Below are 22,166 nucleotides of genomic sequence, written 5' to 3' on the forward strand. Positions count from 1 at the left end.
ATATATATATATTCAAAGATAAGATGAAAGACCCTACTGAACCAGCATCTCTCATAGGTTTAGCCAGCCTAACTCCGGCGCTCCACAGGTCGATGCTTAAGATTAGAGGGGGCATGTAAAGGAAATCCCTCTACTTCCAAGCATTTAGTAGATAAATGGGTTTAAATTTATGACCTTAAATTCACAACGTGAGTTTTCCACGAAATCCGCCAAGCTTTGCTTGATATCTACGTATAATTTGAATGAAAACGGAACGTAAATACAACTTTAAACGCGCCTTCACTAAACTACACTGATATAATAATATAAGAAATGATAATCGTACTAACTTCCACGTAAACCAAACAATTCTCACACTTGAGTCTCTCCAGTCGGTACATTGTTTGCTGGTCTTCGTCATTTAGCACATTATACCCAAACCAAACCCTTCATTTTCTCTCTCCTCCACTTTCTGTAAAAAATTTAACTACACTATTCAACTCTTCTTCTTCTAGTTAAATTCAAATTTGTTTTTTTAAAAAAAAAACCCAGAAAACCACATGTACTTTAGCTCTCCCACAAGATCTGTCCCTCCTCTTATTCTCTCTTCAACTTTTTGTTTTTCTGTCTAATTTAACCGGATTTTCCCAGGTACCCTTTTTTTTTCAGTTTTATTTTCCATTTTCAGACACTTAAATTGCTGAAAACAATCCCAATTTTATTGGGTATCTTCCCAATTTGCTTATGAATTGAAATACTCTTTTTGGTTTTTGTTGAAGCATTTGAGTCTTTTCAATGAATTTAGCAAAAATACCCATTTCATGAATTTGAGTGATTTTGAATTTTTAGTAGCATTTCCTTTTTTGGGAGTTGAGTGTTTATTAGATCTGGGATTTTATCTTCAGTTGTTACCAATTTTAGAATTTGATTTTTTAATAAAATACCCAAAAAAATGAAGAAATTTATTTAAATTTTGTTTGAATTTGTTGCACTAACAATGCATTTATTTGATACCCATTTCAGTTTTTTTTGGCGGTGTTGATATCTAAACTTCTTCAAATCGTTGAAAAATGGATTATGTCACATTTCGAATTTTGCCAGAAAACAGGTCAGATTTGTTCATCAATTTTCTGCTTCAAATTTGATTGTTGTATATTGTAAATTAGTTGAATTAGTAGAAAAGTTAATCCATATGCTTAATTGGGTTTTTTTTTAATTAGTGTATTTTTTTAATTAGTGTATTTTTCATCATTACAATGATAAGATTATAGATTTTGGGTAGTGGGGTCACTGAATTTATTTGAATAAGTAGCTTTATGATCTGGAAAAACTTTGGTTTCAATCAAATGTTTGTCTTTGGTTCGAGTTAGTGGGTGTCAAAAAAGCTAATGTTGCATTCAAAATTCAAAAAAAATGAGGAAATTAAAGTGGATTGTTTATGATTAATTGATTATGTGTCGGCAGTTAAACTACTGTTTTAATGACTGTGACATTGATGATTAAGCCGAATGTTTTAATTCGAGTTTTTATGACTGCGAAACTGATCTTCGATTCGAGTCGAGTAGTGTTGTAGGTTGTGAGTTGATGGTACAAAATGTGCATAAATTTGTGAAGTGAACATTCATAGAATTAGATCTGTAGTTCTTACTTAATGATAAATTCATGAATAGAAGAGTAGATGGTTTGTGTTTGATTTTTCAGGCCATGTGTTAAGTATGAAACTTTGAAGCAATAGCTGGAATTTATTGACTTTGGTTTTTTTGGGTTATAATTATTGGCGATTTTGATCTGTGATTGACTGATAACTGCATTCAAATTCCAGTGAGATGTTTGACTTGGTCATTTGTTTGTTTTTTTGTTATTAATTGTTACTATAGTATTTATCTGACTACTTTGTAGATTTTCATCTAGTATTAGTTGCCTGTGCTTAGAGGGTGCTTCATGTTGTTGTCCTAAACTCTGAATTTAAAGTGCCTGAAAGCCGAATATATATCTTTCATTGCAGGTATGGTGCATGTGTATGTAGCGAAGAGGAAGAGGAAATGGTTGCAGATGGTCCTCTTGATCAACTCTTGGAACATCTACCCAGCATAAAGGATCAAATTGTGAAAGGATCTTGTGATAACTTCATACTAGAGTTGCCAAATTCCGTTGGTGACAGGGGTTGGTTCACAAAAACCACTTTAACCAGGTCTTGATCTATGAAGTTGCTTGTTTACCCTTTTTTGCGCTCTTTGCTCGTGCACTGAGTCCAGTCCAGGGGCTTTGTTTAAAGAATTTATTTTTGTGCAGGTTTCTTCAAATAATCAATTCACCTCATGCCCTTAAGAAATCAATCTCTATCTGTAATGAGTTGTCCCAGTTAGAGGAAACGAGGAAGTTTCATCTTTCATTATACACCCAGGTAATGTATACTGCTTACTTTTTGTCTTTTACCTTGTGGCTGCCACTTGATTCTGATATTAACGTGTGTTGCAATGGCATTGTTTGCCTACAGGCTGATCGGGTTACATCATCAGATAACTCAAAGTAATTAATCTTGACCCCTACTTTTTATTCAGTGTATAATTTTTGCAAATTTGAGTCTGGATTCGGATTATGTTTACTGAAGCATGTATGTGAATGCTACTGCTAGGAATGAATTACTTCGGGCAATGGACTCCAGAATTGCAGCTTTGACAGAAGAATTGGTTTCAACTTTTAATGTAGCAGCTGGAGCTGCATTATCCTATCAAGAGATGAATTGTCTCCAAGAATTTTGTCAATACTTTGGTGATGTAGATGTCAAGTATGTCATATCCCTCTTTAATTATTGCCTCAATAGTGAAAATGCATAAAAATATTTAATTCTCATTTTACTTTGTTTCTGAATATATATTTTTTCAGAACTCTGTTGTTAAAATTGTCAGAGAGAAGCCAAAAAGGTCAGAATGTCCCTGTGAACAATAAGAAGTCTCCTGTCCCAACGATATCAAAGAGTGATTATGAAAACAAGATTAATGCATTTATCCAAACAGCGGGACAAACAAATTCGTTGAAACCTGTACAGTACAATGCATCACCAGCCAAAGCTGCTGAACTTGAGAGGCAAAGTTCAACAGGGAGTGACGACTCGTCTTTCTCAAGTGAGGATGATCGGCCTTCTGCTACTGAAAGAAGTCGAACTCTTGTAAGATCTGCATCTCCGCGAAGATCAGCATCTCCGATGCGAAAGGTCCAAATAGGTAGATCAGGATCTCGTCGGACTCCTGCCCTAACTATTAAGAGCCTTACACACTTTCCTGCCAGAGATAAAACCTCATCTTACAGGGACACTTGTGAAGAGTCTGATGAACCAACTAAAAAGACTGAGATCAACGTGACTAGGATGAGTGTTCAAGATGCTATCAGTTTATTTGAAAGAAAACAGAGAGATCAAACAGATGAGAGTCAGAAAAAAACAGCAACTGATAACTCTACAAACCCAAACAAGGCAGTGTTGAGGAGATGGAGTTCTGGGATGAGTGAGTCTCAAAAGTCCACGACTCAGGACACAATGGAGCATAATGCTTCAGAGAATAATACTGAAGATGAGAATGTTCAAAGGAGTGCAGAAGTGGAATTGGATGCAGTTCTTGATACTGAGGATCAGAATTTGGAGGAGAATATGGGATTAGAGGGGGGCAAAACTATTGCTCTGAGTCCAAGTGAAGATGAAGGCCTAGTGTGTCAGACAGAGGAGACTTTTGAAAAAGTAGATTCAGCTGAATGGAATAGGCAAAAAGAGGAGGAATTGAACAGGATGCTGATGAAATTTGCAGAGTATAGCATGAGCAACCGTAAAATGACAGAGCCAGATAACAAAAAGAATCGTGTATCTCGCTTGGGGCAAAGCGATGGAGCTAACAGTGATCACAAGGGGAAAAAAGATGAAAAAATGACTAGGGAGAAGTCCGGAAAGAGAGTAGAGAAGCAGACTGGCATTAGACCTAAGCAAAGAGTTCCAGAGAAGCCTAAGCCAGAAAAATCCACTGCTAAGGCTAGTGATATAGGAAAGAAACTCCCTGCTAGCAGAACTCTGAGTGCTAACAAAAATTCGCCTGTTTCTTCGAATTCCAAAAAGGAGTCTATAAAACCAGCTGTGCCGAAGAAGGTTGCATCTAGATCATCTTCCTTGCCTGCCACTAGGAAATCATGGCCATCAACGCCGTCACCAAGAATGACTGAAACATTGCCAACTAAAAGTCCGACAATAACAACTTCAGTACCTCGTCAAAAATCCCAATCTCTAGCACCTCGTCAGAAACCCCAATCTCCTGTTCCAGTATCACGTCCTAGCCCAAAGTTGGAAAAGCCTCAATTGCAACAGAAAGATGTCAAGAAACAACAGATTGATACTAAAAAAAACTTGAAGAAAGTGGATGACAGTAAAAGCCGTATGGTGCCAAAAAGCGGGAGATCAATGATAAAAACAATGGCTCCTGAAGAGGATGCTGCTGCTGTCAATCCAGCTAAAGCAGTCGTGCGTAAGAAGGTGACCAAGAAGAGTAGTGTGGTCCCACTTGAGGTGAAGCCATCTGTTCGCAAAGTTTCGGAAAAAAGCCCTGCAAAAATTTTGGAAAAAAGTCCTGCAAAATTTTCGGAAAAAAGCCCTGCAAAATTTTCGGAAAAAAGTCCTACCAAAATTTTGGAAAAAAGCCCTGCAAAAAATTCAGCTAGTCGAAAGAGAGAGATTCTCCCTCAAGCAGAAGAAACTTTGAGCAAATCTGAAGATCCTCTTAATATTGCGGATAATGTTGGGAATGTTACTTTAGATACAGTTCATCTGGAGTCTGAAGATTTGCAGACTCAATATGATCATCTTGAACTTGAAATAGAAACAGAGGCAGAAAAACCTGAAGATGGCGACGAAAAAGAGATTATTGTTGAAGCCCCTCCTCAAGAAGATGGAGTTGTTGACAGAATGTCGGAGTCACCAGCTATAAGTCAGATTCCGTCTGCACAAGAATCACTAATTTCACCAGCTGCATGGGAGGAAAGCAACCCGTCAGATGCGGCTGGCCCAAGTACTGACAGCACTGCTTCATCTCTTCCCAATCCTGATACTGTGGATTCGGGAACCAGAGTTCGTCATTCACTCTCACAGATGCTTCTGGAAGAAACCAGTGAACCTGACATAATTGAGTGGGGAAATGCTGAACATCCACCTTCCATGGTTTACCAAAAAGATGCTCCTAAAGGCTTTAAGAGACTTTTGAAGTTTGCTCGAAAGAATAAAGAAGCTAATGGAGGTACTTGGGCAAGTCCATATACATCTGAAGGAGAGGATGATGGAGATGAATACAAAAACCTTGGTAAGAGAAACTCAGACAATTTGCTGAAGGTTGCTCTCCACTCAAAGAACTACGCAGAAGGATTTTTGTCTGATTCTGAACCACATTCTGGTAGGTCTGCAGTCAAATTATAATTGTCAACAATTTATTTCTCAGTTAAACCTCACAAATGATAGCAATCTCAGTATCTCATGCTTTTAATGGTTTATATCGACAACAAGCTTGGTATACTACTGTTTCTGAAACATTGCTGTTAGTAATTACAATTTTTTTTTTTCTTGTATGTAGCTCGATCAAACACAAGCAACAGCTCTGCTAGAAGTTCAAATAAGTTTCAAGACGGTCATGCCTCTTCGAGAGGTAAGTCATAATCATACTAAAATAATTACTGCTCCTAAGCTGCTTCAACTTTTTGCTAATTTGTCTTTGCTGTTATTTTATTAGGTACAAGATCTTTCTTCTCTCTGTCTGCATTCCGTGGAAAAAATTGAGACATTGCCTTGTGGACTCGAGGGAGACGCCTAATTTTGGGACAATCATTCATTGTGTGGTTTACTCCCCTTTGTATGCTAAATATTTACCTTGTGCAGTTTATTAATTTGTATCAAGCAATGCAGTGTAATGTTTTGATTCAGTGGCATTCTTTGGGGATCTGGATAGGTCCAGGATGTATATGTAAAATGTAGAGCAAGCAACAAGAGCGATTTTCTAGGACATAGAACAGTCTGTGTAGAAATTACATGTTTTCAGTTCAAAGTAACTACCTGAATAGTTTACCCCTTATTCTCATGCAAGGTAATATGTTGCATGTTACAGACCGTATTCTTCGTTTATTATTTTGACTACAACTGATGTTTTTTTAAACCGAAAAGTGTCCTGGCCGAACAGAACAATGCATTGCTCAATCTTGAAAGATGACAGTACTCAAGAGGTAATATGACTAATACCCTGACTTGTGAGGTGCTTGTCCCAGGGGTGGAGCAAGTCCTGAGAACACCATCAACTGGCTCAATCCTCATCCTCTTTATCCTCTCTTCATTTAGACAACTTTCATACCGTGATAATTTTATACTAGTACATAAAAAAGGAATAGCAAAAAAGGAAAAGGAGGAACTTTAATGGCCATTCAAATTTTATAAAATACGTTAAGAGGGATCCTACTAAAATTTATTAAGTGGGTTAATACTTTGTTGGTAATGATATTATTTGGTAGGATTCAAATCCCAAATCTCTACGGTTACTCGGTTAGAGGGTAAAAAACTTAAGTGAGCTAACACTTTGTTGGTAATGATATAAATAAAATAATTACTCCGTTTTTTAAGTGTTCCATAGTGACATGACACGCATGTCAATGCAAAACTTTAACTAATACGGAGTAATATAATATCTTTAACTATAATTAATTATAAATTATAACAATAGAATATTACTCATTGAGATAATTCTAACAAGTATTCATAAAACTGTATTATTCTTATGTATAATTCACAAATAGTCAAATATTGGTCATTATGTTTAGTAAATAGTGCAAAAATTCTCGATAAAACACTAAAAAAACGAAGGGAGTAATTTTGTCAATACTCTTCACAATCTATATTTTATTCTTTTTAGAAAAAAAAAAAAATACTCCTTGCACTATTTTTTCTAAGAATGACCCCACTAATGTACTTTCTCTATTTTTTTTTTTTATAACAATATATATATTTTTAGTTTCATAATCTAGTGGCTACCAACATGAAATTCCTTAATGGCTACCTTCGTAATTTTTGGTTCTATTGTGCCCACCCAAAATGGACATTGGCGCCTTGCTCTTATGCGCATCTTTTTCTGCCTGCCAGTCCTTTCCCTGTACTAGCAAGAAGCAACCCCCTCACCAACATATGTTTATTCTCATTATAAAAAATGTTCGAAAATTACGAATATACCGTGTTAGGGGAAATATATTCCATTCCACTATCAGGTATGTGCCTTAGCTTATCCCACCTTAGTGTAGCTCAAGTTAAAACACTTTGTTAACTCAAATTTTGGGAGATTTGTCTGTCAGATTGTGACAATCTATCACCATCCCGCATTCGATATTCCCAAACCATTTCCTCCCCCATTACCATAGCTGATGCGTTGTGTACTACAGAGTTAAACAATCATCCTACAGCAATTTTAGTTTGTCTGGTGCTTTACAGGCCTACGTAATTCATAGTGTACTATTCACAAATTTACACAAAACTTTAAGTATGCAGATTGCAGACTGCACCGCAATTTAAAAGAAACAGTTTGGATTACTCAACTGATATTCCCATATGAACTAAGGTCATATGCACCAATCTTATCCACGTCTCTCCCCATCTCCGCCCCCAGCATGGGAGAAAAAAAAAAAAAAAAAAAAAAAAAAAAAGATAGCAGGAGCATAAACTGAGTAATCCAGTACTTTCCTATGAGTATGCAATTTGATGTATCACGACTTTCTTCCATCAGCAAGCTTGTGAACCACCTCCCCTTTAAGGTATTTCAGATATGGAAACATCAGCACTGCCTGCTTCCCACAGTAGTTCGAGAATATTGTATCCATCTGACGTACAGTATCTACAGCAGCAGCAGCATCACCCAAAGCTAGCTGAAGTGATGATAGCTTTACAAGCTCATTTCCAACAGCAATGTGACCAGGACTGTAAAGCTTCTTTAGAATCTGTGGGAAGAAAAGTACAGAGGTCAGTTTATTAGAGCTTAGATGATATTCTGATGTCAGGAGCAATTTTATTTTTATGAACACAGTATGAAAAGTAATTTTCACATCGTTCACAAAAACCAAAACTGACAATTACCAAATAGGCCCTAAATCTGTTCCCTCTTGGTCCAATATATGCGCTTTACTTTGCTTAATATAAAATACAAAAACTTTCTACTCAGTATAACATATAGAGCTTCCCAAGGAATTTGCAAACTTCTCAATTGCTTTAGACTATAAAACATTTTGCGAGAAACCTAAGTGGAATAAAAGGTCAAACAAAGTGGCAAGGAAATGTTATATTTACTCTCCGCAGGAAGGAGATTGAGGAGTTATGCAAAAAATGACATTCATGATATTTTATGTTGCAAACCAAGTGATGATTGTCTGCTTGGCCACTAAGTTATTCAAACTCAAAATCACAAGCATGTAAAGGCGCATATAGCTATTCAGCAGAAACAAATACAATAAATACACGAGTGCGCATAGAAAAAGCCTGATAAAAGCAAATTCACCTGAATGGATATTGTACAGTGATCAATTGCTTGTTGCATCTCCCCAACTGAACAAAATGCCTCAGCAAGAATATCTTCAGCCTACAAAAAATCATTTATATAAATTATGTATGACTTTGATGCTGTTGTATTCGCAGCAAACTATATACAAGCAAATTTCCTATTTATCTGCAAATATCCTTATTGCACAAACTAAGCATGAGTTGTAATGGGCAAGAGGTGAAGTAAATGATTCTCTATTAATATTTAATCCTACCGTATCCCCCCTTTAATCAGGATTCCAAAACAGTAAGGTCAGGTCAGGCCAGAATGGTTTCTAAATCAAACCATGCAATTTAGTAGTAGAGAGACCCTTAGTACAAGGGCAGGATCAGTTGAGGCATTCTCTAGAGATAAAGCAGTAAATCTTACCTCCGCAAGTTTCTTGTTATATGAATGAAGCGCAGATTTCAGATCATTAAGGGAACTCAAAGCATTTGACAAGAGACCAGCAGAAACATCATTTGAATTAACAGCTTCCTGCAAACTAGAAACCCACACCCCAAAGATTACATTTGTGGATAGTCAGAAAAAAGCGGATAGTTTTAAAACTTGTACTACAAGCCTACAAGGCATCGCTTCCCTCTCACTTAAGGTTATACCTTCGAAAATATGTATCAGCTTCATCAGCTGTTGCACGCAGATACTTCAGGTCATTAGGGGAACCACATTTCAGGCAACATCCAGACTGAATCTCAGGGCAGTGATTACTATGTTCAAATATGAGGCAAGCAACGTTCTTAATCTCATCATGCATCAACTTTTCAACCTTCATATAAAGGTCAAACAAAAGAATTAGAAATTCTGCAAGCAACTAGTAATAGTAGCATGGTCCAATGTATAGCATATCAAACTGTCAGAGAAAGTGATGACAATATTCCCTAAGAAGTGAAGCACACTATACGACATTGGTATTTTGATCCATAAGATACCATTAAGTTACAATTTTACTAAATCTTGAAAAAAATTACACAAACTGTGAAGAAGTTGAAACTACAGGCTTTCCTACTTAAGAACTTAATTGGGCCCACAGGTGATGATGAACATATACTTGGTTAATTTGTTGAATGAGGACAGTTTTTTTGTCTCAGTTTCCAGAAATCTCCATGTTAAACAAAGGGCTAATTGTTTTTTTTTACGAAGTCAACATGATTCCAAGCCTTTGAGTTCAAATTCCAGACTAGTCCATTCTGTAACTTTGAACTACAAGTTTGGCAGTACATCAAGCTGGTCAACACCTTTTGGACATTTTTGTGTTTTATTCTCATCGACATTTAATTGCATAGATAATTTTCATCATTCAACAAGACAACATTCAATGTTTCATACTTTTATGGATCTTCCACATACCTCTCGTTGATGCTCCGTACTGTGATCTTTAGGCGTCTCTTGTAAATGATAATATTTATGTTTTTCATACTCCACCATAGTGTCATCAAGAACCACACCAAAGCAATTAACTTTAGCACACCGGAAAGCATTTAAGACAAGATCTGGAAGATTAGCTCTAGTACAACCATTGCATTGACACTTAAATGTATATCTGTCAAGTAAAAATTGCTGTCGGTTTCTGTAATCCCACTGCCCAACCTGCAAACATGTGTTGCAATCAGTTATTACAAAAAGAGGTAAATATTGAAAGAATATATATCTCTATAAGCAGAGAAACCACAAGCTTTTGCAATACTGCATGAAAGAAAACAAGAACCTAGAGTTTCTAAGAGGACATATAAATCAAAGCATAATGTCAACAAGCAGTCTGAGTGTATCCAAAAAAGGATGAGAAAAATAGTACCTGTGGTCCATAAGACATCTCCAATGGACATCCACTGGGCACATATTCTGTGGCCCTAATCAAAAGTGTACGAGAAATGAAGTACGCATGGACATTAGGCATGCAGGAATGGTTGAACACACTGCCAGATAGGTATATTCCTTGCCCAACTCTCGCCTAAGATTTAAGAACGAATGGTACAGCCAGATTAGTATCAAATTCATTAGTTTCATATAAATAAAGAATGAATTTGGTTTTGCGTGGATAGTGTACTCCAATATACACAAACGATAAAAAAAACACATAGAAAATGGTCTCTCCTCATACAACCCTCTTCCTCAAATATTTACCATTGTATGGGGAAGGTTATACATGATATACCCAGCCAAAAAAAAAAAAACCTGTTATTGATTTGTTAAGTGCTTTTATATGAAAAAATTCCTAAACTTCAAATTGGTGAAAGAAAATTAGACAAAAGATTGTGCCTATAAATACCTATGAACATTATTACCTATTCACAATAGTTATTCAACTATTTTAAAATTGTTGTACATTTGATCTATAAAATAACAGCGACTAAATGGGTCAAAGGAGAGTCAGATTCCAGCTATAAACTCGATTAGGATTAGGGTTTTAATTCCTACCTGTTAAATAAATGAAATTGGAGGCTTTCCATCCTTGTTTACTATTGACACGCACAGGAACACAAACCTCACTTAACAACTGACACAAGTTATTTGCCAGCTCTATCTTTCTGCTTTGCATAAATACTTTAACTCTACACGACTACAAGCCTACAGCCCTACATTACCAAAGTTGGCAATATAGTTACAGTCAAAAGAAAAATGCTTGACAGGTGGAAATGAAACTATGAAAGTAAGATGAGATTAGATGTAAAATAATATATAAGCCTCAAAATTTACATGATTGATCCTTGCAGCATTCAAAATATTGGCCACAACCCATAAAATTAAGTGTTGACACTTGACACCCCATTTTTAAATTTCTGAATCTTCCATAGTTATCAATATCTTCAATGTTCAAATCAAATGATGGAACATGTCAGGTAACTTAAAATATACTTGTGAAAATGAAAACAACACCTGCTCAAAATTGCTTGTCATGCTATCTCCAGGTAAGGACAAATTTCCTGATTGCTTCGATGGATTAGATACATCTGAAGATTTCATACGAACAATTGCCATGGAATTGACTTTTATTTGAGAAATAAGAATGATGACCTGCAAAAGCATTGGGGCTGTTAAAGTCTTTGACTACGCATACAACAAAGAAAATATAAAGAAATTCAAATCCGTTCAGACAAACAATTGACTTGCATTGATATTGCTATCATTCCATTATCACATTTCAAATTTTCCAAGTAAACAAAGATATGGCTTCAGTTCAAAGAGAAATTAAAATAAATTCCACTTTTATGTTCATTCAACTATTCAAGACAGAAAGCTTATGTTGTCAAATTTCAGAATTCTCATTCTCGGTATTCCAAGGATCAATGAAGGTTCAAAAACAAGGATAGAAATGGTGTTAATCCTAATTACAAGTAGACATGATCTTTCTCAGCAACTCGTAATTCTTGCCACATTCACAAAATAAGTAATCAACCGATACATAGAAGCTTATGCGTTAAGGCAACACACAACTTATATGGCTTTAAGTTCATGCATATACATAGTTTCTTAGCAGTTGGGGAAGGAAGGGGTGGGGTTGCTTTAAGAGATAGATACAGACCTTTGCAAAAATAGCTCCTTGCAGCTTGAATTTAGATCTATAATACGAGTGAAGGCAGTAAAGCAGCACGATTGAGTATACATGCAACTCCACTTTGCTTTCTGGAGGGAGATGTACATAATGATGAAAAAGGTCCTGTTTAAAAGGTGAGCTGACATCACATACCAAACCTTTTATCATGCAGGTTAAACAAGAATAAATCAAAGAAATAAAGCGTTTACAAGACAAGTTGAGTGGATACCAAATCTTTTGAATCCTCTTTTAGTTCTACCAACTTCATCATAATCCGACCAGCTAATACCACCTGGGTTGGCAACACAACAGGCCAATTCACACCACGACATTCATGTCCATGTTCAGTAAAGCACTCTATGCCTGGATCCAAATGACTATCTGAAGTCACCTTTAGGAAGTATTTGAAAGAGTCACCAGAAAGAATATCATCACTTTCATTGTTTGTTACACGTTTCCTTAATACCTGTCCTCCTGACTGAAGTTGGCAACGATCAGAGCAGTACAGTGGTATTGAGCATGATGTACAGGGAATATTGTCTGCTGGTAGTTCACTGAAACAAAAATGACAATGTGTCTCTGAAGTTCTTCAATATGATCTGTGAAACGTGCATATCAGACAATTTTTAACAGAATATAAACAGCAACCCCTTCCCATCGTACTCCAATCCTACATACATAAATAAGTGAAACGTTTTGACTTTTTGCGCTATACATCTAATTCACTTTGACGAATGTTTGTGATTTATACGTAAGAATAAATATAGTCTTGAGGGTAATTGTTGGAATCGTCACAATGAAAAATTTATTAATATTCAATTGTTATACTTTTTACTTATTGATAATTAAAGATATTATCAGCCAAAGTTTTGCATTCGCATACGTGCACAAGAGAAACATTCACTAATTTAGATACGGAGGGAGTATACATTAACAATTAAGTATTAAGTGGTAACAGGAATCAACAATGAAAAAATCTTAATGGTTATCTATTAGGATGAAAAAATTCTTCATCATTCCTTCTACTGATGATTTTGTATCAAACGAGACCTAGAGCCATGAGGAGTTGGATAGGTAAAAAATTTATTAAAAAAATAACAAGAAAAAAAAAAGAGCTTTGCATTTACACATGTCGCAATAAAAATGTTTGAGACATAACAAAAAAGGAGGCTAAAAGAACCTTCTAATGCAAAACAGATCTATACCGCAGCATAAGGCTCTTCCTTATGAACTAAAGTAGCCGGAGATATCTCAAACAGTGAAGTCATGCCTCTCCCTTTGGTTGGAGTAGATACACGTTGCAACTTCACCGGCGGCATCTCATCTATAGAGAAAAAAAATGGCCTCACAACTCAAGAGATGACAAATTCTAAATTGACAAATCAATAAAATGAAACATGCTAGCTTGAAGCAGTAAATTCAGAACAAAAAAATATGAGAAGCATAACTCGAAATTCCTAGCTCGAGAAGATCAAACTTTATAATCCCAAGAAAGTATGTTATGGGGTGTTAGGCTACTTTTATATTTTTAATAAGAAATTTATATTACACCTACTTTTATAGGACAAGAATACAAGATGTCCTACTAGACTAGCAAATAATTCTGGATAAACCTATTTCCTTAATATTTCAGATATTATAATTAGTCCCTATAAAGAACGAATACATTCAAAGAACTGAAAAAAGTCTCATGATAAAATACACAAATTCTGCTCTAACCAAGTGTGGAGCACATTATAAATTTACCAAGCTAATCTTGGTCTAGTGGAAAGGATAGCACCTTCCAACCTTGAGGCTGGAGGTTCAATCCCCACCAGGGGCACTTTGAAGGTGGGAATCCCTTACCTTTCCCAGTCACTTTCAAAGTGTAACCAGCAAATACTGGAGAAAAAAACACGTGAGGTTTGAGGCCTGGTCAGCTTAAAAAAAAAAAAAAAAAAAGGTACATGGGAAATGTAACATGAAAACTACCCGTCAACATTCCTTATCTTTGGACCCTAGTCCCTGCAATGGAAAAGAGGTATACCAAGACTCCTTACACAACCAGTGTCTGAAAAGGCACCAGGCACACTAAATCACTTAGGCAAAGGAGTGAAAATGTTTACTGGCTATACTTCGAATCACTTATCTATACAAGCTTTAATGTGCCAGTCATGCACAATACTGATTTCTGAAAGATAAATGCCAATTAAAAGCTTAAAAAACAGAAAACAGAAGTAAAACAAATGGAAATGTGAATGGCATTAGAAACCCTCACCAATAACAAGCTGCTCTTGCCTGCTGAGCTCTTGAAAGGGATTTTCAGCCTCCTTTTTGTTTTCCTTTTCCATTAACTTCAGATCATTTTGTATTTGTCTCTTTCCACTTAAAGTTCCTTCAAAGTCCAAGGCTACCTTCAAGTCACAGATCGCATCTTCATAATTTAACAAAGAAGTGTTGACCTTGCCTCTCCTGTACCAAGCCTACAAATATTCAGATATAACTATAATCAATGAAGTGAATCTGATTCCAGGTCCACCATTGATTAAGGCCTTCAAGCCTCATGCCTATGCAAATGAAGGACTAAAAGAAGAGTGCAAACACAGAAGAACACAAAACCAAATGCGATTTTGTCATAGATTTCCAGCTTATCATCATTTTGAAAAGTATATTAATTAAATGCTATCCATAAGCCTTAGGGCAACGATTAGAAAAATCCAATAAACAAAAAAAAAAAAAAACATAACTACAACTTCAGCAAACTTACAAAAGGTGTTGGGTAGGAGAGATAAGCAGTCTAGAATAACATCAGATCTTTGACCGCAGAGAGAAAGGATTGTTAATTATCAATTATTTCTTCTCATTTACATAGTCTAACATAAAAATATTTTTCACGAAATTATTCTAACCGCTAAATTGTAATATCTCTTGTCTAACAAAATTCAAGCAAAACACTTTGTAATATTAAAATTAGGGGGAAAGAACAGGCATCAATAAAAATAGGCTGAAAACTCCAGTAGCTATACAACAACAAAGCCTTAGTCCCAAAATGATTTGGGGTCGGCTAACATGAATCGTCATAAGGAATCGTATGATACAAAGAAAAAGACATAACAAAATCATCATTTAAAAGAGTTTGTAAAAAGTTGAGTAAAGTGAGTAAAAGAATGAGCATTTCAGAAAAAAAAATTAAGGGAGTTATAAAGAGAACCAAAAATAAAATTCAAGAAAGATTTAAAAGAGTGGTTTAAACGTTGAAGTAGAAAATATACAGGTTTGAGAAAACTTTAGTAAAGGAAAACAATACAGTTCATAAAACATTGGTGGGCTAAAAATAAAATTAAATACAAAAAAAAAATTAGAAAGTATATATAATCATGACACATCGTTGACGCAAACTTTCTCCCTCCACACCGCCATATCCAGCACCATATTTTCTTTAATCCCCAAAGCACTCATGTCACTCTCAATCACGCTCCTCCAAGTTTTCTTAGGTCTTCCCCTACCTCTCACGATCCCAACACTTTGCAATTATTCAAGCCTCCTTACAGAATCGTCACTTGGTCTTCTTTTTACATGGTCAAACCATCTTAAGCGATTCTCCCTAATCTTGTACTCAATCAATGTAACCCCTACTTTCTTCCTTATTATCTCATTACTGAACTGATCCTTTTTGTATGACCACACATCCATCGCAACATGCACATCTACGCCACATTCATCTTATGCACGTGGCAAGCTTTATAGCCCAACATTTTGTATCATATAGCAAAGCAGGCTTTATTGCCGTTCGATAGAATTTTTCCTTTAATCTATGGGGTACGCCTAGATCACATAAAAAACCCGTCATACTCTTCCACTTCAACTTACCTGCTTTGATCCTATGAGCTACATCTTTGTCCAATTCTCCATCCTTTTGAATAATAGATCCCAGATATATGAAGTACTCACAACTTTAAACACTCTTCCCATCCAAGGTGATCACCCCAACCTCATTGTTTCTCAGTTCTCACATCGCTAAACTTACATCCTAAATACTCCGTCTTACTTCTGCTCACCTTCAATCCACGAGACTCCAAAGTTCGTCTCCATAATTCCAACTTACTTTCCACGCTTATTTCGTCTCGTTAATCAACACAATATTATCAGCAAACATCATGCACCATGGTATATCATCTTGAATTGAACTCGTCAATTCATCCATGACTATAGCAAAAAGAAAATGACCAAGTGTAGAACCTTGATGAACTGCAATAGTAATTGGGAAGACTCACACTTGTGTTAACTCCCTCATACATGTCCTTAATGATGACAATATATTTCCGCGAAAAGCCTTTCTTTGTTAAAACCCACCAAAGAATCTCCCTTTGTAGTTTATCATAAGTCTTCTTCAAATCAATAAAAACCATATGTAAATCCTTCTTCTTATCATGATAAATCTCCATTAGATGTCTTATAAGATGGATTGCCTCTACAGTCAATCCAGGCATAAATCCAAATTGGTTTTCCAAGATCTTCACACTTTAAGGCATAAAAACTCTAATAGCTATATGAAAGCAAATTTATGCTCTACCCAAAAAGGAATTTATGTTTGCAAGGGAACACTTTTGAAGTTGCATAAGCAAGGCAAGAAACTAATTAGCAAGATGTAAAACATAAATCCAGGGGCATACATCTCATAGAAAATTAAACTTTATAACCATACACTTGCAAATAATAAAATATGGTAAGTGCAGACTCACTTCTCATAAACAAACAACTTCTCCCACCCTTTCTCTCCCCAAGGCCTTAACTCCAAAGTATACACAGGAAAAAATTATAAGAATAATCAAATAAGCACTCACTTCCATTTATAAGTAAACTTTGCAAACATGCTAATGCTAAATTGAAAGTATCCTCTTTCCATTTTGTTCTCTTATAAGTTTTGATTACTTACGTAACATGGAAGCAGAGGAGGATCATAGTCTAATTCATCGAGGATGATAATGACGAGGATTGTACGATCTTAGTATATATTCTATTCAGATAATGACAAGAATGTATCACAATCACTGCATAATTACTCATTTCACATTACAGCAAACTTCCTGTGAAGCACTACCTAGTTTGTGTTATGCCTGAACCTCACACTAAGCCAATAATTAATTCTAAATGAAGCAATTTCTCTGTTTAAGCAATCCATTAATTAACTTACTCTTTTATGTGTAGCAGATTAAGCAACTTGAATTAATGGATTGCTTAATCAGAGAAATTGCAAATTGAAGAATGTTAGCAATTCCAAACGGTACAGAATGAATTGAAGAATGTATAGCAATATATAACTTCATCTTTCACAACCATATAAAAGTAAAATTTAACTCTAAGTTAACATCCCAGAAAACATTCTATGAAGGTGTCTGTATGAAATATATACACAGAAAGAGAAGTTGTTCCTATTGAGATTATTTATAAAACAGAACTTGTGTAATTAATTACAGATGGCATAATTGCATCACTCATGTGCTACAAAATTGACAATAAACACTGAAATAAATTCGAAGTGAATAAACAGTCAATCATGCTGAACTCTTCAAAAACATGAGAAAAAAAACAAAGGCTTTCAAGTGAGATATCTAGAGACAGCAAGCATAACAAAGGTAAAAGTTTTCACCTTGGCGTATCTTTGACTAATTGAAAGAGCTCGATTGCAATCTCGTAGGGACTCCTCCAAAAGACTCATTTTCTGGGGATAACAGGCAAATTCAAAAAATTTATTGTTTGCATAATTGACAGTATTTTCAGAAATAAGAAAATATATATTGTAGAAGGAAAAGGAAGGGCAAAAATAGAGCAAGCAATGACGTTATGTTACATTAACCTTTCTCTATCTGGCTATTGAGACATCCTTGTCCCAATTCCATTAATTGTTTAACCACCTCCCTCGGCCTCCCACAAAAGAAAGGCATAGGAGTTTCTTACTGCAAAATAGATAAGCGTTGACTTAGTACCATGTTGCACACTCCTTCAGTCAAAAACAATTTTCTAAAATATTCCCCCTTAGTGGGAAACAGGGAAGCATAAGCTATATAGGTTCAGCAATTGATGATTCTGAACAAGACAGCTTAGACTCAACTAAACTACTTAGTTCTTCAATGCTGACGTGAAATTCTACCGATGAAGGGCCCATTGGTAGCCCAATTGGTATGATTGGTCATGGTTGCTGGAAGGGACAAGGTTAAAAATAGAAGTTTTGGGAGTTCTTTTCCTAATTTCTTTCAAAATTTCAATTTACCTTATTATCTTGTAGATATTCTATCTTAATTTGCTTTAGAATGGAGGCAATAATAATTCTTAAACTCCATTTCAAATGGTTCAAGTATCGCTTCTCACTAAAGCTGACTTAATACCACTAGAAACTTCTTCCGTTCCTTTAGCATTGCAACAATTAAGTTTTTATGCATCCCAACGCACAACTTTATTACCCGTTAATATCTTTGTTACCTATGAGTAATAAATATAAAAAAAATTAGATAAATTTAAGTGAATACATCAAAACAAATCCAAAAAACCTCACATGACTTTTTCTTCCCTGACGTTAATTTACAATCAATGATCAAAGAGTAGTAAGTAAATGTGTAAATACTCAATTTTTGCAATAATGTAAGAATGAAGGAAGCAGTTGCCAGGATTGAAATCAAATGTAATCTTTTGTAGGTAGTTCAAAGCAATGAACAATTAAACATAGTATATCCATCTTAAAAACATGATTAAGAGCACACTAACACTATCAGTAACTAAAAAACATCTTTTGTACGTAGCATATGCCAGGATTGAAATCAAATGTAAGCTCCAAGGAACTGCAATGCACTCAGTTCTCATGAAAATGATAACTTATCAAGGAATGAAACACGGAAAAGTATAATCAGTTACACTCACATGAAAAGAAGAAGCCCGATTCACAAACAAAGCTGCAACCAACTCGTTGCCTTTGTCTAAAACATCAACTGGAGCAACACGTAAAGCCTATAATTCACATTAACAAAAAAATTGAGTTAACAATACACAAACTATAGAAGCTATCAGCGATTTAAAAAAAAAAAAAAAAAAAAAAAACCTAGCTTTTCACTCAGATACTTTCTCCATATAAAGTATTAAATTTTCAAGAAAGAGGATTCCAGCATAATTACGCTTGGTTTAACTTCTGAAATACAATGTCGCATACTCATATTTAACCATACTGAATCCATACTCCTATTCATAAATAAGTAAATTTTTTTATTATCACGTCAATCTTTGACCACTAATCAAATGAAAAAAATTAACTCAATGAATGACATGAAAATATCAACAATGAAGTGTTTAACTTTTACGTACGCAATGTACATAAAAATAATGCATAACCAACAATCAATTTGACATTGTCATACAATTAAAAAGAGGGGCTAGTATAGTAGTAGCCACACACAAAACATTTTTGTCCAGTCAGTTCACTGATTTACAATTCAAAGTCTCACATAAATGCATATATGTAATCAATTCCAACATCAAGATCCAATCAATCTTGGGAGGGTTTGGCATGTCCATGGGTAGGGTCTAAAAACATTGGACCTAGATCTTTACCCAACCGAATACCACATAGACCCTTACCTTACCCAGATCCATTGGGTCTAAGACCCATATCCTTATTTTGGGGTAGAGTTCTAGGTCCACTGCCTTTTAGTCCCTTGTTTCTATAAATGTGAATTCATTTTTTTTTTCCCCACTATCTCCAAGATAAACCTTTGGTTATTTATATCTTTAATGATACATTAACAAAATAACTTTTAAAAAAATTTACTAAAATCCGAAAATCATTGATGCCCTTCTATAACATTTTGCATGTAAAATGCTACATACAAGTACTAATTAGAAACCCTCAATTTATAGCTTCTAGTTCATTTAAACTTTGCTAATGAAATAACTTCACTGCAATCTAAACTCAAGATCAAAGCTAGCTTCAACACTCATCAAAATCAAGCAATCAAGCACACCCCCAACTTAAATGTCTGAAAATTCTTATGCACACCCAAATGTATCTAAAAATAGGTGCACCCAAGAGTTTGTTTTTTCTATCTGATGATTTTTGCTCATACTAAAAATTTCAAATGAGCCTAGCAAAGTTAGTCATGGTTTATGGTGTATCTACTAGCTAGTGGCTACCTCTATGTGCACTACATAAGACAGATACTATAATAATTATGATCAAAGGGTATGATAAATTTAATTTCCTAAAAACAAAAACAAAAAGGGAAAAAAATTGTTACTTGAGAATAGAAATGAGCAGCTTGGGAGTAATCTGAGCAAGAAAAGCAAGCATTTCCCTTATTCTTCAACTCCAAAGCAGTCTCCTTGTTCTTGGCACAAAACCCCAGTTCAGGATTTGTCAAATCCTCAACCATCTTCAACAACATTTCAAACCCAATATAAATTTCGGTTATAAATGGCAGAAATAATAATGAATTTATATATTAAAATCAATTAACATTTCATAAGAAGCACTTAATAATACAGAAAAAAGAGGGATGAAGAATTCTTACTGAGTGAAAAAGGGAAGAATTAGCGAAGAAATCATGAAGGGATGAAGTAGTTGAAGGAAGATCTTTGGTAGTACTTTGTTCTATCTTTCTCTTAATCTCCAATGGTATTATTGACTTCAATTTTTCCATGGATTCTGCTCTCTTTCTCTCTGATTCCCTGAAAGTTACTACGGTTTTTTTTTTCTTGGTTTCAGTTATCAGGGGAGCAAAGAATTTCGGGGCCGGTGTGAATTTTTTAGGAAAAATTGTAGTATTTGTTACCTGCAGGAGAACTGTGTCACATGTGCTCTGTTTATTTTATTTTTTGTTTTTTATTTCATTTTTTTTAAAAAAAATTTGCCACCACCCAAATCTCTAAAGTATTTCACTACCAATTGACTTACATTGTTACTATTTTCGTTATTTGGGTTTAGTCACCGTTCAACCACCTTGCAGCCACCCCTCCCCCTCACTACCACCCACTCTCCCCCCTGCCGGCCTTCCCTTTCCCCCACCCTACGCAGCCAACCCCTCTTCCCTTTTCCCGTTCTTGCTGCCCCAACCCCCACCCCGAACCAAAACCACCCCCTTTCCCCTTCCCCCGACCAAAATCCGCCCCCCACCGAAATCGACCCCCCTCCCCTTCCCCTACCCTTTACAGCCTTCCCTAACCCTTAAACACCACCCCCAAAATCACCCAAAACAAATTTAGGGTTTCGCTTATGGTGATTTTGGGGTGGTGGTTTAGAATTAGGGATGGCCGAAAAGGGTAGGGGAATGGTAGGGGGTCTATTTCGGTGGGGGGAATGGGGTTGGGGGCGGATTTCGGTGGGGGAATGGGAAAGGGGAGTGGTTTTGGTACGGGGTGGGGGTTGGGGAAGCAAGAACGGGGAAAGGGAAGGGGGGGCTGCGTAGGGTGGGGGAAAGGGAGGGGGGTGGGTTCACGCCGATGCCGCCCAACGCTCTGGGCGTTGGCCGCCGGCAGGGGGAAGGGGTGGCTGGGTTACTTTTTTTTTTTTAATAAACTTAACGAATTCCGTTAAGTGGTAACGAAATTTTAATTATTTGATTTTAGGTGGTAGCAAAATAAAATAACAAAATTAAACAGGTAGCGAACAAATGTAACACAAGGTACTTTCGCCGGTAATTAATGTCAATTTTTTCATTTTTTTTAAATTGGACATTTTTTATTATTCAAAGATTTAAAAAATAAAATTAAATCTTCATATATCATTCTTCAAAAATAAAAAACTTGTCAATATATCATGAATCTCATTATACGTAATATGTAAGTATAAATTAACATATTTATTAATAAAAAAAAAGCTTCGCAAATTTAACATGTTTTGACCAAAATTCATCATTCAAAATGACTGGTAGTGTTTTTTTTTTTTTTTTTTGGGGCATAATGTTCCGTACTGAATTTTGGAAAATAGATATTGAATTATTTTGTGGAAGAAGAAAAAAAAAAGATTATATGAGGATGAAAAAAGAACTAGTACTTCTAATGTCCTACGCATGAGATTAAAGAGGAGAGAGAGACAAAGAATA

The 22,166-nt window shown here is 35.5% G+C and overlaps 3 protein-coding genes across 8 annotated transcripts; 1 reads left to right on the forward strand and 2 right to left on the reverse strand.

Annotated features, from left to right (window-relative positions):
• The first annotated feature begins 326 nt into the window (after window positions 1-326).
• Window positions 327-6,113, forward strand: LOC110717984 (serine/arginine repetitive matrix protein 1-like). 2 transcript variants are annotated; one of them, XM_021896793.1, is made up of 10 exons: window positions 327-630; window positions 885-886; window positions 1,003-1,087; window positions 1,985-2,170; window positions 2,272-2,383; window positions 2,477-2,508; window positions 2,615-2,767; window positions 2,866-5,402; window positions 5,580-5,651; window positions 5,736-6,113. In XM_021896793.1, exons 3-10 carry the CDS (start codon window positions 1,050-1,052, stop codon window positions 5,780-5,782), a joined length of 3,177 nt encoding a protein of 1,058 aa, XP_021752485.1. In that variant the 5' UTR covers window positions 327-630; window positions 885-886; window positions 1,003-1,049; the 3' UTR covers window positions 5,783-6,113. The 2 variants fall into 2 exon arrangements, with proteins under 2 accessions (XP_021752485.1, XP_021752480.1); XM_021896788.1 differs by lacking the exon at window positions 885-886.
• A 1,256-nt stretch (window positions 6,114-7,369) lies between these two features.
• LOC110717997 (histone-lysine N-methyltransferase ASHR1-like) lies at window positions 7,370-13,397 on the reverse strand. Of its 3 annotated transcripts, none has more exons than XM_021896801.1 (10): window positions 13,308-13,397; window positions 12,332-12,656; window positions 12,091-12,225; window positions 11,445-11,582; window positions 10,363-10,518; window positions 9,918-10,157; window positions 9,170-9,336; window positions 8,940-9,054; window positions 8,529-8,609; window positions 7,370-7,974 (listed from the first exon to the last, which is right to left on the reverse strand). In XM_021896801.1, exons 1-10 carry the CDS (start codon window positions 13,313-13,315, stop codon window positions 7,744-7,746), a joined length of 1,596 nt encoding a protein of 531 aa, XP_021752493.1. In that variant the 5' UTR covers window positions 13,316-13,397; the 3' UTR covers window positions 7,370-7,743. The 3 variants fall into 3 exon arrangements, with proteins under 3 accessions (XP_021752493.1, XP_021752506.1, XP_021752500.1); XM_021896814.1 differs by lacking the exon at window positions 13,308-13,397 and having other exon boundaries at window positions 12,332-12,483; window positions 12,569-12,658; XM_021896808.1 differs by lacking the exon at window positions 13,308-13,397 and having other exon boundaries at window positions 12,332-12,465; window positions 12,569-12,656.
• A 1,051-nt stretch (window positions 13,398-14,448) lies between these two features.
• LOC110718017 (small glutamine-rich tetratricopeptide repeat-containing protein alpha-like) lies at window positions 14,449-21,172 on the reverse strand. 3 transcript variants are annotated; one of them, XR_002510827.1, is made up of 6 exons: window positions 20,637-21,169; window positions 20,364-20,498; window positions 18,997-19,083; window positions 17,933-18,038; window positions 17,732-17,803; window positions 14,449-14,553 (listed from the first exon to the last, which is right to left on the reverse strand). XR_002510827.1 is itself a non-coding variant. In XM_021896822.1 (5 exons), exons 1-5 carry the CDS (start codon window positions 20,763-20,765, stop codon window positions 14,518-14,520), a joined length of 459 nt encoding a protein of 152 aa, XP_021752514.1. In that variant the 5' UTR covers window positions 20,766-21,172; the 3' UTR covers window positions 14,449-14,517. The 3 variants fall into 3 exon arrangements, 1 of the variants encoding a protein (XP_021752514.1); XR_002510826.1 differs by having other exon boundaries at window positions 17,939-18,038; window positions 20,637-21,168; XM_021896822.1 differs by lacking the exon at window positions 17,933-18,038 and having other exon boundaries at window positions 20,637-21,172.
• Window positions 21,173-22,166: the final 994 nt, after the last annotated feature.

Source organism: Chenopodium quinoa, unplaced genomic scaffold (assembly GCF_001683475.1).
Source record: "Chenopodium quinoa cultivar QQ74 unplaced genomic scaffold, ASM168347v1, whole genome shotgun sequence".
In the NCBI taxonomy this organism is placed as follows: domain Eukaryota; kingdom Viridiplantae; phylum Streptophyta; class Magnoliopsida; order Caryophyllales; family Amaranthaceae; genus Chenopodium; species Chenopodium quinoa.